The sequence below is a fragment of the Coregonus clupeaformis genome, chromosome 7 (genome assembly GCF_020615455.1).
Source record: "Coregonus clupeaformis isolate EN_2021a chromosome 7, ASM2061545v1, whole genome shotgun sequence".
In the NCBI taxonomy this organism is placed as follows: Eukaryota; Metazoa; Chordata; class Actinopteri; order Salmoniformes; family Salmonidae; genus Coregonus; species Coregonus clupeaformis.
The window spans coordinates 65,508,166-65,522,454 of NC_059198.1; the positions used below are offsets into that span (position 1 = coordinate 65,508,166).

The following is a 14,289-nucleotide window of genomic DNA, read 5'->3' on the forward strand; positions in this document are numbered from 1 at the left end:
TTCTCAATAGCAAGGCTATGCTCACTGAGTTTGTACATAGTCAAAACTTTCCTTAATTCTTAACTCTCCCCCCTCGCTCTCCCTCTCTCCCCCCTCGCTCTCCCTCTCTCCCTCAACCGCTCTCTCCCTCTCCCCCCTCTCCTCTCTCTCGCTCTCTCCCCCCTCTCTTACGCTCTCTCTCAACTCCCTACCTTGCTTTAAACCAATACTTTTTTGCCCTCTCTCCCCCCTCTTTTCACACCCTTGTTTCTCTCCCTCCCTCCCTCACTCTGTTTATCATTACGCTCTCTTTTTTCTCAACACCCTCATGTTCTCTTCTCCTCCTCACTGTCCTGCTCTGTTTCTACTTCTCTCTTTCTGTTTATCAAACACTGCCCCTTCTCTCCTGCTACGCCTGCTTTTCTGTCTCTTTCTCTGTCTCTGTCTCTGTCTGTGTCCCGCAGGTCAATAGGTTTTGAGTGTGATGGCGTCGGGCAGTACGAGCAGTGAGGAGGAGAGGAGTCTGAGGGAGTGTGAGCTGTATGTGCAGAAACATAACATCCAACAGCTACTGAAGGACTGCATCGTACAGCTATGTACCTCCCGGCCAGACAGACCCATGGCCTTCCTCAGAGAGTACTTTGAGAGGCTGGAGAAGGTGAGTCTGAGTGGGCAGGGTCGTGTGTGTGCGCGTGCTGATATTTGTAAACAAAGGCAACTATTCATCTCAAAGTGAACAGAAAAGTCCAATCCTACTCTGCTCTAATGGTATACAGTAATAAAGCTATATTCTACTCTCTGTTCCCCACTAGAAGGGTATACAGTAATAAAGCTCTACTCTACTCTCTGTTCCCCACTAGAAGGGTATACAGTAATAAAGCTCTACTCTACTCTCTGTGTTCTCCACTAGAAGGGTATACAGTAATAAAGCTCTACTCTACTCTCTGTTCCCCACTAGAAGGGTATACAGTAATAAAGCTCTACTCTACTCTCTGTTCCCCACTAGAAGGGTATACAGTAATAAAGCTCTACTCTACTCTCTGTGTTCCCCACTAGAAGGGTATACAGTAATAAAGCTCTACTCTACTCTCTGTGTTCCCCACTAGAAGGGTATACAGTAATAAAGCTCTACTCTCTGTGTTACCCACTAGAAGGTAAATGCTTCTATGTTCTATTCTATACTGTTCTAAAACTACAGTGCATTCTAAACCAATTAATAACGCCGGAGGAGATGGCTGCCGTTTTACAGGCTCCTAACCAATTGTGCTATGGCACAATTATAGTGTGGCAAACTAGACTGGTTCTGGTTGCGTTATTTCTGGTTGCCACATAATGCATTGCAATGTCCGTTGAGTGCTAGTGAGAGTTTAGTCCGTTGGTCCTGACATTTTGAGTTGGGATGATACAGTGGAGCTTTGTGTCAAGTCCAACTCTCTTTCTCTCGCTCTCTGCTATGTTATTTGGAGAGCGATTACGCACCTCGTACTGGACGAAGATTTTGACTTTAACGAGTCGGACGTGAAGGATTTACTTCAGAAACCCAACAAGGCCCAAATCCCCGTCATTCGCAGGTGAAAGAAAGAGATATCGTGCCTTGTAAGGATCCGACAGCAATTGGGTAATCTGCCTCTACCATCAGTCCTATTCGCCAACGTACAATCATTGGATAATAATAATAATAATAATAATAATAATAATAATAATAATAATAATAATATAACAAAATAGACGAGCTATGATCACGAATATCCTACCAACGGGACATCAAAAACTGTAATATCTTATGTTTCACCGAGTCGTGGCTGAACGATGACATGGATAACATACGGGTGGAGGGGTTTACGCTGCATCGGCAAAATAAAACAGCCGCCTCCGGTAAGACAAGGGGTGGTGGTCTGTGTATATTTGTAAACAACAGCTGGTGCATGAAATCTAATATTAAGGAAGTCTCTAGGTTTTGCTCGCCTGAGGTAGAGTATGTCATGATAAGCTGTAGACCACAGAGTTTTCATCTGTATTTTTCGTAGCAGTCTATTTACCACCACAAACCGATGCTGGCACTAAGACCACACTCAATGAGCTGTATAAGGCCATAAGCAAACAGGAAAACTCTCATCCAGAGGCGGCGCTCCTAGTGGCCGGGGACTTTAATACAGGGAAACTTAAATCTGTTTTACCTAATTTCTACCAGCATGTTAAATGTGCAACCAGAGGAAAATAAACTGTAGACCACATTTACTCCACACACAGAGACGCGTACAAATCTCTCTCTCGCCCTCCATTTGGCAAATCTGACCATAATTCTATCCTACTGATACCTGATTACAAGCAAAAACCAAAGCAGGAAGCACCAGTGACTCGGTCAATAAAAAAAGTGGTCAGATGATACAGATGCTAAGCTACAGGACTGTTCTGCTAGCACAGACTGGAATATGTTCAGGGATTCTTCCGATGGCATTGAGGAGTACACCACATCAGTCACTGGCTTCATCAATAAGTTAATTGATGACGTCGTTCCCACAGTGACCGTACCTACATACCCCAACCAGAAGCCATGGATTACAGGCAACATCCGCACTGAGCTAAAGGGTAGAGCTGCCGCTTTCAAGGAGCGGGACTCTAACCGGGACGCTTATAAGAATTCCCGCTATGCCCTCCGAACCATCAAACAGGCAAAGCGTCAATACAGGACTAAGATTGAATTGTACTACACCGGCTCCTATGCTTGTCGGATGTGGCAGGGCTTGCAAACTATTACAGACTACAAAGGGAAGCACAGCCGCGAGCTGCCCAGTGACACGAGCCTACCAGACAAGCTAAATTACTTCTATGCTTGCTTCGAGGCAAGCAACACTGAAGCATGCATGAGAGCATCAGCTGTTCCGGACAACTGTGTGATCACGCTCTCCGTAGCCGATGTGAGTAAGACCTTTTAAACAGGTCAACATTCACAAGGCCGCAGGGCCAGACAGATTACCAGGACGTGTACTCGGAGCATGTGCTGACCAACTTGCAAGTGTCTTCACTGACATTTTCAACCTGTCCCTGACTGAGTCTGTAATACCAACATGTTTCAAGCAGACCACCATAGTCCCTGTGCCCAAGAACACTAAGATAACCTGCCTAAATGACTACAGACCCGTAGCACTCCCGTCTGTAGAAGTGTTTGAAAGGCTGGTCATGGCTCACATCAACACAATTATCCCAGAAACCCTAGACCCACTCCAGTTTGCATACCGCCCCAACAGATCCACAGATGATGCAATCTCTATTGCACTCCGCACTGCCCTTTCCCACCTGGACAAAAGGAACACCTACGTGAGAATGCTATTAATTGACTACAGCGCTGCGTTAAACACCATAGTGCCCTCAAAGCTCATCACTAAGCTAAGGACCCTGGGACTAAACACCTCCCTCTGCAACTGGATCCTGGACTTCCTGACGGGCTGCCCCCAGGTGGTAAGGGTAGGTAACAACACATCTGCCATGCTGATCCTCAACACGGGGGCCCCTCAGGGGTGCGTGCTCAGTCCCGTCCTGTACTCCCTGTTCACCCATGACTGCATAGCCAGGCACGACTCTAACACCATCATTAAGTTTGCCGACGACACAACAGTGGTAGGCCTGATCACCGACAACGATGAGACAGCCTATAGGGAGGAGGTCAGAGACCTGGCCGTGTGGTGCCAGGATAACAACCTCTCCCTCAACGTGATCAAGACAAAGGAGATGATTGTGGACTACAGGAAAAGGAGGACCGAGCACGCCCACATTCTCATCGATGGGGCTGTAGTGGAGCAGGTTGAGAGCTTCAGGTTCCTTGGTGTCCACCTCACCAACAAACTATCATGGTCCAAACACACCAAGACAATCGTGAAGAGGGCACGACAAAGCCTATTCCCCCTCAGGAGACTGAAAATATTTGGCAAGGGTCCTCAGATCCTCAAAGTTAAACAGCTGCACCATCAAGTGCATCCTGACTGTTTGCATCACTGCCTGGTATGGCAACTGCTCGGCCTCCGACCGCAAGGCACTACAGAGGGTAGTGCGTATGGCCCAGTACATGACTGGGGCCAAGCTTCCTGCCATCCAGGACCTCTATACCAGGTGGTGTCAGAGGAAGGCCCTAAAAATTGTCAAAGACTCCAGCCACCCTAGTCATAGACTGTTCTCTCTGCTACCGCACGGCACGCGGTACTGGAGCGCCAAGTCTAGGTCCAAAAGGTTTCTTAACAGCTTCTACCCCCAAGCCATAAGACTCCTGAACAGCTAATCAAATGGCTACCCAGACTATTTGCATTGTCCCCACCCCCTCTTTTACGCTGCAGCCATTCTCTGTTTATTATCTATGCATAGTCACTTTAATAACTCTACCTACATGTACATATTTCCTCAATTACCTCGACTAACCGGTGCCCCCGCACATTGACTCTGTACCGTTACCCCCTGTATATAGCCTCGCTACTGTTATTTTACTGCTGCTCTTTAATTATGTTTTCTATTTTTAATTTTTTACTTCACTTATTTTTCTTAACTGCATTGTTGGTTAAGGGCTTGCAAGTAAGCGTTTCACTGTAAGGTCTACACCTGTTGTATTCGGCGCATGTGACAAATACAATTTGATTTGAAAGTATTCAGAGCCCTTGAATTTTTCCACTTTTTGTTACGTTACAGCCTTATTGTAAAATTGATTAAAAAATATATATAGCATCAATCTACACACAATGACAAAGCAAAAACAGGTTTTTAGATTTTTTTTACAAATGTATTAATAAATAAACAGATACCTTATTTACATGAGTATTCAGACCCTTTGCTATGAGATTTGAAATTGAGCTCAGGTGCATCCTGTTTCCATTGATAATCCTTGAGATGTTTCTACAACTTGATTGGAGTCCACCTGTGGTAAATTCAATTGATTGGACATGATTTGGAAAGGCACACACCTGTCTTTATAAGGTCCCACAGTTGACAGTGCATGTCAGAGCAAAAACCAAGCCATGATGTCGAAGGAATTGTCCGTAGATCTGGGGAAGGGTACCAAAACATTTCTGCAACATTGAAGGTCCCCAAGAACACAGTGGCCTCCATCATTCTTAAATGGAAGAAGTTTGGAACCGAAATACTCAAAGTACTGAGTAAAGGGTATGAATACTTTCCGTTAATGTGATATTTACAGTTTTTGCTTTGTCATTATGGGGTATTGTGTGTAGCTTGATGAGGGGGACTTGCGCTATGTTCTATAGCGCAAGTCGGCTTGATTGGTTGCTGTCTCTCGTCTCTCCCTCCCTCCTCCCCATATAATTCGCTCACGGTACAGCCCCTCCTCCGCCTGCTACAGCGGCTCCTCTCTCTCCCTCCTCTCGCGCCTTATCAGCTCTGGTTCATAAAGAAACGTAATAAATGACTTTTCTGCTGCTTCCCTCACTCGGATCGGACCGGGTCTGGATCCGACCAGGTCTATAGGGAGCGTGTCTAGTTGTCTTCTGGTCCGTTCGGAACGGGTCTCTATATTAATTTTTTTTATTTACAGTGGGGAAAAAAAGTATTTAGTCAGCCACCAATTGTGCAAGTTCTCCCACTTAAAAAGATGAGAGAGGCCTGTAATTTTCATCATAGGTACACGTCAACTATGACAGACAAATTGAGAGAAGAAATTACAGAAAATCACATTGTAGGATTTTTAATGAATTTATTTGCAAATTATGGTGGAAAATAAGTGTTGGTCACCTACAAACAAGCAAGATTTCTGGCTCTCACAGACCTGTAACTTCTTATTTAAGAGGCTCCTCTGTCCTCCACTCGTTACCTGTATTAATGGCACCTGTTTGAACTTGTTATCAGTATAAAAGACACCTGTCCACAACCTCAAACAGTCACACTCCGAACTCCACTATGGCCAAGACCAAAGAGCTGTCAAAGGACACCAGAAACAAAATTGTAGACCTGCACCAGGCTGGGAAGACTGAATCTGCAATAGGTAAGCAGCTTGGTTTGAAGAAATCAACTGTGGGAGCAATTATTAGGAAATGGAAGACATACAAGACCACTGATAATCTCCCTCGATCTGGGGCTCCACGCAAGATCTCACCCCGTGGGGTCAAAATGATCACAAGAACGGTGAGCAAAAATCCCAGAACCACACGGGGGGACCTAGTGAATGACCTGCAGAGAGCTGGGACCAAAGTAACAAAGCCTACCATCAGTAACACACTACGCCGCCAGGGACTCAAATCCTGCAGTGCCAGACGTGTCCACCTGCTTAAGTCAGTACATGTCCAGGCCCGTCTGAAGTTTGCTAGAGTGCATTTGGATGATCCAGAAGAGGATTGGGAGAATGTCATATGGTCAGATGAAACCAAAATATAACTTTTTGGTAAAAACTCAACTCGTCGTGTTTGGAGGACAAAGAATGCTGAGTTGCATCCAAAGAACACCATACCTACTGTGAAGCATGGGGGTGGAAACATCATGCTTTGGGGCTGTTTTTCTGCAAAGGGACCAGGACGACTGATCCGTGTAAAGGAAAGAATGAATGGGGCCATGTATCGTGAGATTTTGAGTGAAAACCTCCTTCCATCAGCAAGGGCATTGAAGATGAAACGTGGCTGGGTCTTTCAGCATGACAATGATCCCAAACACACCGCCCGGGCAACGAAGGAGTGGCTTCGTAAGAAGCATTTCAAGGTCCTGGAGTGGCCTAGCCAGTCTCCAGATCTCAACCCCATAGAAAATCTTTGGAGGGAGTTGAAAGTCCGTGTTGCCCAGCGACAGCCCCAAAACATCACTGCTCTAGAGGAGATCTGCATGGAGGAATGGGCCAAAATACCAGCAACAGTGTGTGAAAACCTTGTGAAGACTTACAGAAAACGTTTGACCTGTGTCATTGCCAACAAAGGGTATATAACAAAGTATTGAGAAACTTTTGTTATTGACCAAATACTTATTTTCCACCATAATTTTGCAAATAAATTCATAAAAAATCCTACAATGTGATTTTCTGGAATTACAGGCCTCTCTCATCTTTTTAAGTGGGAGAACTTGCACAATTGGTGGCTGACTAAATACTTTTTTCCCCCACTGTATGCATATCGGGTCCAGGTGGGAAAGCCCCAGCTGTGAAGACCTCTACTCCATTCTAATCTACTTTACTTTATTCTACTATAACTGATATATCCCCCCCCAGGAGGAGGCTAAGCAGATCCTACAGCAGCAGAAGTCCAACTCTCGCTCCGACTCCCGCGAGGACGAGGTGTCTCCTCCCATGAACCCCGTGGTGAAGGGGCGGCGGCGGCGCGGCGCTATCAGTGCCGAGGTCTACACCGAGGAGGACGCCGCCTCCTACGTCAGAAAGGTCAGGGGGGGTCAGCCCTCAGCCAATCACGCATCGCTACAGGTGCACCTGACCCTACAGCTCTTACTGCCCACCACTTCTCGGCTACGTCCTGATGATCCACCCTTTTCCAGAAGTGTTCACCTTGCCACATTCCCCATTGTGCATTTAAAGGCATAGGATCGGGGTAAGCATTGGCTTTACCATCGTAAAGTCCATGCAAGAAAGTGTGGGAGTGTACTCTTCAGGAGAAGGGCGGAGAATCGGGGACTGAGCCCACTACTTCAATCTAATAAGTATAATCTTAACAACCGAAGGCAGTTCGGTTGTGATCAGTGAAGCTGTTCCTTTTACCTCTGCAGGTTATTCCTAAAGACTACAAAACGATGGCCGCCCTGGCTAAAGCTATTGAGAAGAACGTGCTGTTTGCTCACCTGGACGACAATGAGAGAAGGTACACCTGTTCCTCAACTGTTAATGAATAGTGTACTACACACTAGTGTACTACTGGTGCTGTGAAATGAAAACCAAGGCCTTAAAAACGAACCAGATTATGTGATCCGGTGATAGTCAGTGTTGCCGTGACGTTGACCCACTACACTCTTTACAGTGACATCTTTGACGCAATGTTTTCTGTTACCTACATCGCTGGGGAGACGGTCATTCAGCAAGGTATGGCGTTTACCTTTTACTGAAATGAAGTCATTCAGTTTTTTTATTTTCCATCGTGCCCTGTCCAGGAAAATCCCCTGGCTGTAGTTTTAACATGATTACTTGAACACTTTAACAACAGAACTTTATCATGAATACTGCTTGATCAGAATGTGTCTCACAGCTGTTGTTTTCCACTAGGTGATGAGGGAGATAACTTCTACGTCATTGACCAGGGAGAGATGGATGTACGTCCCTGTTTTCTGTCTGCATGCTAGGCCAACTGTTGTGTACAGTAGGGAGACAGACTACCTTTCTATGGTCTCTGTAGTGGTAGATCTGTTGTGTACAGTAGGAAGACAGACTACCTTTCTATGGTCTCTGTAGTGGTAGATCTGTTAAAAATACATTATATTATAAGACAAAATACTGACAGAAGTTCATACTGTAGGGAAAGCTATTTCCATTGGTGAAGTTGTTGCTCTCTCTCGCTCTAATAGGTGTATGTGAACAATGAGTGGGTGACCAATATTGGGGAGGGTGGCAGCTTTGGCGAGCTAGCCCTGATCTACGGAACCCCCAGGGCTGCCACGGTCCGAGCCAAGAGCAACGTCAAACTGTGGGGCATCGACAGAGACAGCTACAGGAGGATACTCATGGTGAGGCTGGCTGGCTGACAGGCTTTGGCAGAACGGATTCATTCAGCTCTACGTAGATATCATTTAATATCCAATGTTATGAGGTGTTATTTTACTTGCCAGCAACATTATTGGGAGACAGTGGTTGTTATAGTTACGGTTTACCTAGCTTCCACATTGTGTCAATTCAGCCACTCGGAGGTCTCTGACAATGGTAGCAATTTTAGATCAATTCAAGGTTTCTGGGGCTAAATCTGAACACAGTGCGCAGTTGGGTGTTATTATGTGACTTAACATGGTTTGTCTTTCTCTCTCTCTGTGCCTTTTCAGGGTAGCACTTTGAGAAAGCGTAAGATGTATGAGGAATTCCTCAGCAAGGTGTCCATTTTAGGTGAGGAGTTACACATTCTGCACGTTTTTTTCGGTGACTACTTCCACAAACAAGCTACTCAAAAAGTTGGGTAACAGTGTAATAACATGGTCCCTACCTACCTATTTGGTGTAAGTGGCTATGTATGGAATCAAGTCGCTACAAAGAAACCCAGCCCATGAGCTTTCCTGTCATTCCCCCTCTGGTGTGTTGTTGAGTGAGTGGTGATGCTTGGCACCACCATGTGGCCAGTGTGTGTAACAACACCTGGCGTCTACAGACTCCCGAGACAAGTGGGACAGGCTGACTGTAGTGTGCTGTGTGGTCCTCTACAGAGTCTCTGGACAAGTGGGAGAGGCTGACTGTAGCTGATGCTCTGGAGACCGTTCAGTTTGAGGACGGACAGAAGATCGTAGTTCAGGGTGAACCTGGAGATGAGTTCTTCATCATCCTGGAGGTAGGATTATTTCAGCAATATGCTGTCTCCCTATTTTCATTGGTTTCTTTAAGAATAGATGTGTAGGCTTTCTTTTCACATCCTGTATCATTGTCATGTACCCTCGAATATCTCATGGGAAATATGTTACGTTAACCTTTTCCATTGGGTTTTATTTCTAAATGCTGTCTTTTGAAGTAGTAGACTTTTGTTTTCCATGTTAAGAGCTTGGGAGTTCTCTCTCTCTCAGGGAAACGCCATCAACAAGATATCACCATCTTTTAACCTCAACTTTTGGCCCAGCTGTGTTGTGCCCTCTCACCCTCACAGGACTTCTGGCTTATGTAGGTTTTGTTCCTGAGTTTTTCTGTTCCTGTGTTTGTTCAGGGTTCAGCGGCGGTGCTCCAGAGACGCTCAGAGAATGAAGAGTTTGTAGAGGTGGGCAGACTGGGGCCCTCAGACTATTTTGGTGAGTGGACTGACTGGACTACCTCAGTAGTGGAAATCCACTAGCCTGGTCCCAGATCTGTTGTCTCCTTCTATAGCCTGGTCCCAGATCTGTTGTCTCCTTCTATAGCCTGGTCCCAGATCTGTTGTCTCCTTCTATAGCCTGGTCCCAGATCTGTTGTCTCCTTCTATAGTCTGGTCCCAGATCTGTTGTCTCCTTCTATAGTCTGGTCCCAGATCTGTTGTCTCCTTCTATAGCCTGGTCCCAGATCTGTTTTTCTCCTTCTATAGTCTGGTCCCAGATCTGTTGTCTCCTTTTATAGCCTGGTCCCAGATCTGTTGTCTCCTTCTATAGCCTGGTCCCAGGTCTGTTGTCTCCTTCTATAGCCTGGTCCCAGGTCTGTTGTCTCCTTCTATAGCCTGGTCCCAGGTCTGTTGTCTCCTTCTATAGCCTGGTCCCAGATCTGTTGTCTCCTTCTATAGCCTGGTCCCAGGTCTGTTGTCTCCTTCTATAGCCTGGTCCCAGGTCTGTTGTCTCCTTCTATAGCCTGGTCCCAGATCTGTTGACTCCTTCTATAGCCTGGTCCCATATCTGTTGTCTCCTTCTATAGTCTGGTCCCAGATCTGTTGTCTCCTTCTATAGTCTGGTCCCAGATCTGTTGATCATTGTTGTCAATATTCCCCTTCTTCCTCCCATCTCTCCCAGATTGTTGTTGTTTCTAACAGTTGTCCTCTTCTCCGTCTCTCCCAGGTGAGATCGCCCTGTTGATGAACCGTCCCCGTGCTGCGACCGTGGTCTCCCGCGGCCCTCTGAAGTGTGTCAAGCTCGACCGACCGCGGTTCGAACGCGTTCTGGGGCCCTGCTCAGACATCCTGAAGAGGAACATTCAGCAGTACAACAGCTTCGTCTCTCTCTCCGTCTGAGTCCCTCCATTCTTCTATCGCTCCATTCCTTCCTCCTCCTCCTCCATGCTCCTTCCTTAACCACGGGGTCCACCAATGATCTGCTTTATTTTCTTATTGGCCTGTTAATGTTTCTAACCCTCCACCCAGGGGTCCAGATCACATGTCTATTTACTTAGGCTGATACTTTGTTGTTCTGGTGTTATTTTATCTGCTATGAATCCAGATTAATTTGATTTGACACGTATGCAATGAGCTCTGGAGGGCATAATATTTCTGTAGTATTTTAATGTTAACTATGAAGGGAGGATGAGTTGTCTCTAGTGTTCAGAAGGCAACAGGTAGGGAGGGTTCAGACATGACAGAGAGGGTCTTTTCAGAGCCAGGGTTCCATTGGGGTTAGAGTTCCATTACTGAGTGTTCTCTCTGACACTGGGTCAAAACGAAACTCTAGTTAGGATCCAGAAGACTTTGTAACGTGTGGGCTAGGGACACCATGGGAGTCTGCTCACAATGGACGACACCCAGGGGTCATGATGTCACAAATAAATGTTCCTTTGTGACTTGTAGGGAAGAGAGAAGGATTGGAACCGTAAATGTATCATGACATTAAGGATGATATTGTGTCTTGATATTCCTAATGTCTGGGGTAAGTCTAAAGTGGCTTATGAGAGTGGAGAAACAATCTTTAGAGAAATGTTGTTTTGAATAGATATCCACCAAAGGCTGATCTGTGTTCTTATACTTAATGTTTTATAGTTGTTTTCTGAAACGTTCTGAGGGTACTACTAAGTAGAAGTAGACTGTCTCCATGCCGACCATGGAGGTGAAGCGGTGTGCTATTTTATCTTTCTAGTTGCTTATATATATTAGGTCAATGACAGAACCATATTTTTTGCAGTTTGTGATATATATATATATACACACACACACACACACACACACTTTTGACCAGGGTCATAGGGCACTGAACAATGAACTAGCAGGCGCAAAGAAACTTGGTTTAAAATGAAAATAAATATATATTATATTAGATATATATTTCTTTATGTATTTATACATATTTAAACCAAGTTTCTATGTGCCTGCTAGTTCACTGTGTAAGCATCAGGTCCCAGTAGTTCAGAGGAGCGAGGGTAGACCGAAGTGTCCCAAATGGCACCCTATTCACAATCTAGTGCACTACTTTTGACTAGTACCTTATGACCCTGGTCAAAAGTAGTGCACTTCCTAGGGTGCCATTTAGGACGCATCCTAAATGTTAACGATCAGACTGCCTTATTTTTTTCCATCATGCAACAGGCCCATTGGCTCCCAATGGCACCCTGTTCTGTATGGACAAAGGAAGTGCCCTATGTGGGGAATAGGGTGTTATTTGGGATACAGGAGATGTACGCTTTCTCTTTCGGAACTATCCCAGTACCATGTGGCATCAAGGGATGTATCGTATTAAATTATCCTCCATTCATTGGCTGTGTCCCAAATGGCATCTTATCCACTACAGAGGCCTGGTCAAAAGTAGTGCACTTTTATAGAGTGCCATTTGGGATGACTCCATTGTGTTTCTAGCTAATAGTGGTTTGTTCCCCCTGAGCTTTTGACCATGAAGTGGTTTAGAATAGAGAACCGTAATGCCAGCCACAACCATGTTAGTGTCATAAAGCTGTGGTTTCTACACCATGAGGTTGAGTCTGTGATGTTGAGGCAGGGAGTCCCAGATCCAATGGTGTGGCTGCTCTTTCCCTATTGGAAGTTTTTATATCTCTCTCCCCCCCCCCCGGTCTTTGGGATAGACCTTAAACGTGTCATTGTGTCTGGGTGTGTTCAAATCCTCCGTTCAGGAAAGGAACAACGGCTTCTAGTCTACTCTGCCTATTTACTGCTCACAGAAAGCAGATCTGGGCAGAACATCAAGTTACTCAAGTCTTAAGAGATGTTCAGTATTTCAGTTTGTGCTACACGTGTCCATTTGCTTCTAAATAAGAGGTTTTTATAACCAATCATGGTTGTGAGGAAAGCATGTTACAACTCAACGTTAATCCAACCTCTCTAGTTCAATCAAGAATATGGATAGTACTGATATCAACCCTGGTGGTTTTAATAGTAGTATTTCATCCTGTGGATATTAGATGTCCAGTGCCATACATAACTTCCTAAACACCAGTATCTTTTCAAATGTTTTTGACATGGGATATCTCATGGGAGGTCTGTTTCTGAAAACGTCTGTTGTTTTTCACCCATTCATTGAAGTGTTAGTTTATTATGCGGATTCCGTCAGTCTTATAACTATCTTTGAGAAGTGCCTGGTTGCGTTTTATCTACACTCTCTTAGAATTCAGAATTAGAACCAAAAAGGATTCTGGTTCCATACCATCATGGAGTCAAGTGTTTTCAAATTTTGGGTCTAACATTTGTCTAACCATTTTAGTTTGAACCATTTTGTTGTCTTTTGAAAAACCCATGTTTGTTCTAATCCACAACTACAGTATATTGTTGTCACCTGGATGTTTGCCATTTTGAATTTTGATGAATATTTTGTAATGTACTGTAGTATACCGTTAGAGTAAGACCCTTTCTTTTCTTCAGCCTAACGGTATCTAAAGTGTTACTGGTGTTATCTTCATGGAATTATAAAGGAATCCATCAAAACTGTGATGTATAGAGATTTGGATACAGATCAGTAATGTATAGCATAGTCCTCTGAAAGTAACTGTTGAATGAATCTGTTGTTATGGACAAATGTGTCCCAAATGGTACCCAATTCCCTATGTAGTGTACTACCTTTGGTGTGTGTCCTGGATCAAATTTTTACAACTGAACTAGTACCAGTCTGGAATGGACACGGCCTTGCTAGGTATTATTGGCCGATTTGATTCATTGATCGACGATTGTGTTTTAGATTTGTACTGTTCAACTATCCTTGGTGTATTGTTTTGAATAAATTACATTTTGTCAGGCTGTGTGTGCGTCTCAAATGCCACCCTGTTCCCTATATAAAGCCCCATAGGTTCTGGTCAAAAGTAGTGCACTATATAGGGAATAGGGTGCCTTTTCAGACGCACCCAGTGTATCTAGTTGAGGATGAATGGATGCCCCACACCCAATGTTGAAATATTGATGGTTTTCTATATTCTCTCATGGAGGCAGGAGTAAGTGAAAATGAAGCAGTGAGCTCTTCTAGGCTACTGCTTGTTGTATAACTTGACTACTGAAGTGGATTATAGCCCTCATTATTCCCTAGTATACCTGATGGAGAACTCCCAGCAGTGGAAGGACTTGTGGAATCTAGAATGAGTGGCTACTGTCACCTCTTCCTCACGTACTGATTGATGCATTATGTTTAAATCATAGTCAACCACCTTTTTTTTATCTATTCCTTTTATGTTTAGTGGCTTGCATCTCATTCCGTGTTTTTATTTTTTATTTTTTGATAATTAATTCACTCGTTAACAACTAGGGTTGCAAAATTCTGGTTATTTTCCTGGTTGGCGCTCTGGGAAAACTTGGGAAAGTTACCGTAATTTTGAAACCT

At 44.6% G+C, this 14,289-nt stretch overlaps 1 protein-coding gene across 3 annotated transcripts in view; it reads left to right on the plus strand.

Annotated features, from left to right (window-relative positions):
- The window catches only part of LOC121569983 (cAMP-dependent protein kinase type I-alpha regulatory subunit), a 15,021-nt gene extending 1,309 nt beyond the window's left edge, over positions 1-13,712 (plus strand). For 2 of the 3 annotated variants that reach the window (XM_041881384.2, XM_041881385.2), the window contains 10 exons: positions 444-637; positions 7,166-7,375; positions 7,675-7,766; positions 7,923-7,984; positions 8,165-8,211; positions 8,464-8,622; positions 8,932-8,992; positions 9,307-9,428; positions 9,795-9,876; positions 10,606-13,712. In XM_041881384.2, the coding sequence (XP_041737318.1) occupies positions 464-637; positions 7,166-7,375; positions 7,675-7,766; positions 7,923-7,984; positions 8,165-8,211; positions 8,464-8,622; positions 8,932-8,992; positions 9,307-9,428; positions 9,795-9,876; positions 10,606-10,778 (1,182 nt within the window). In that variant the 5' untranslated portion in view covers positions 444-463 and the 3' untranslated portion in view covers positions 10,779-13,712. The remainder of the gene's footprint in view (positions 1-443; positions 638-7,165; positions 7,376-7,674; positions 7,767-7,922; positions 7,985-8,164; positions 8,212-8,463; positions 8,623-8,931; positions 8,993-9,306; positions 9,429-9,794; positions 9,877-10,605) is intronic. The other variant, XM_041881386.2, reaches the window with a different exon arrangement.
- Positions 13,713-14,289: the final 577 nt, after the last annotated feature.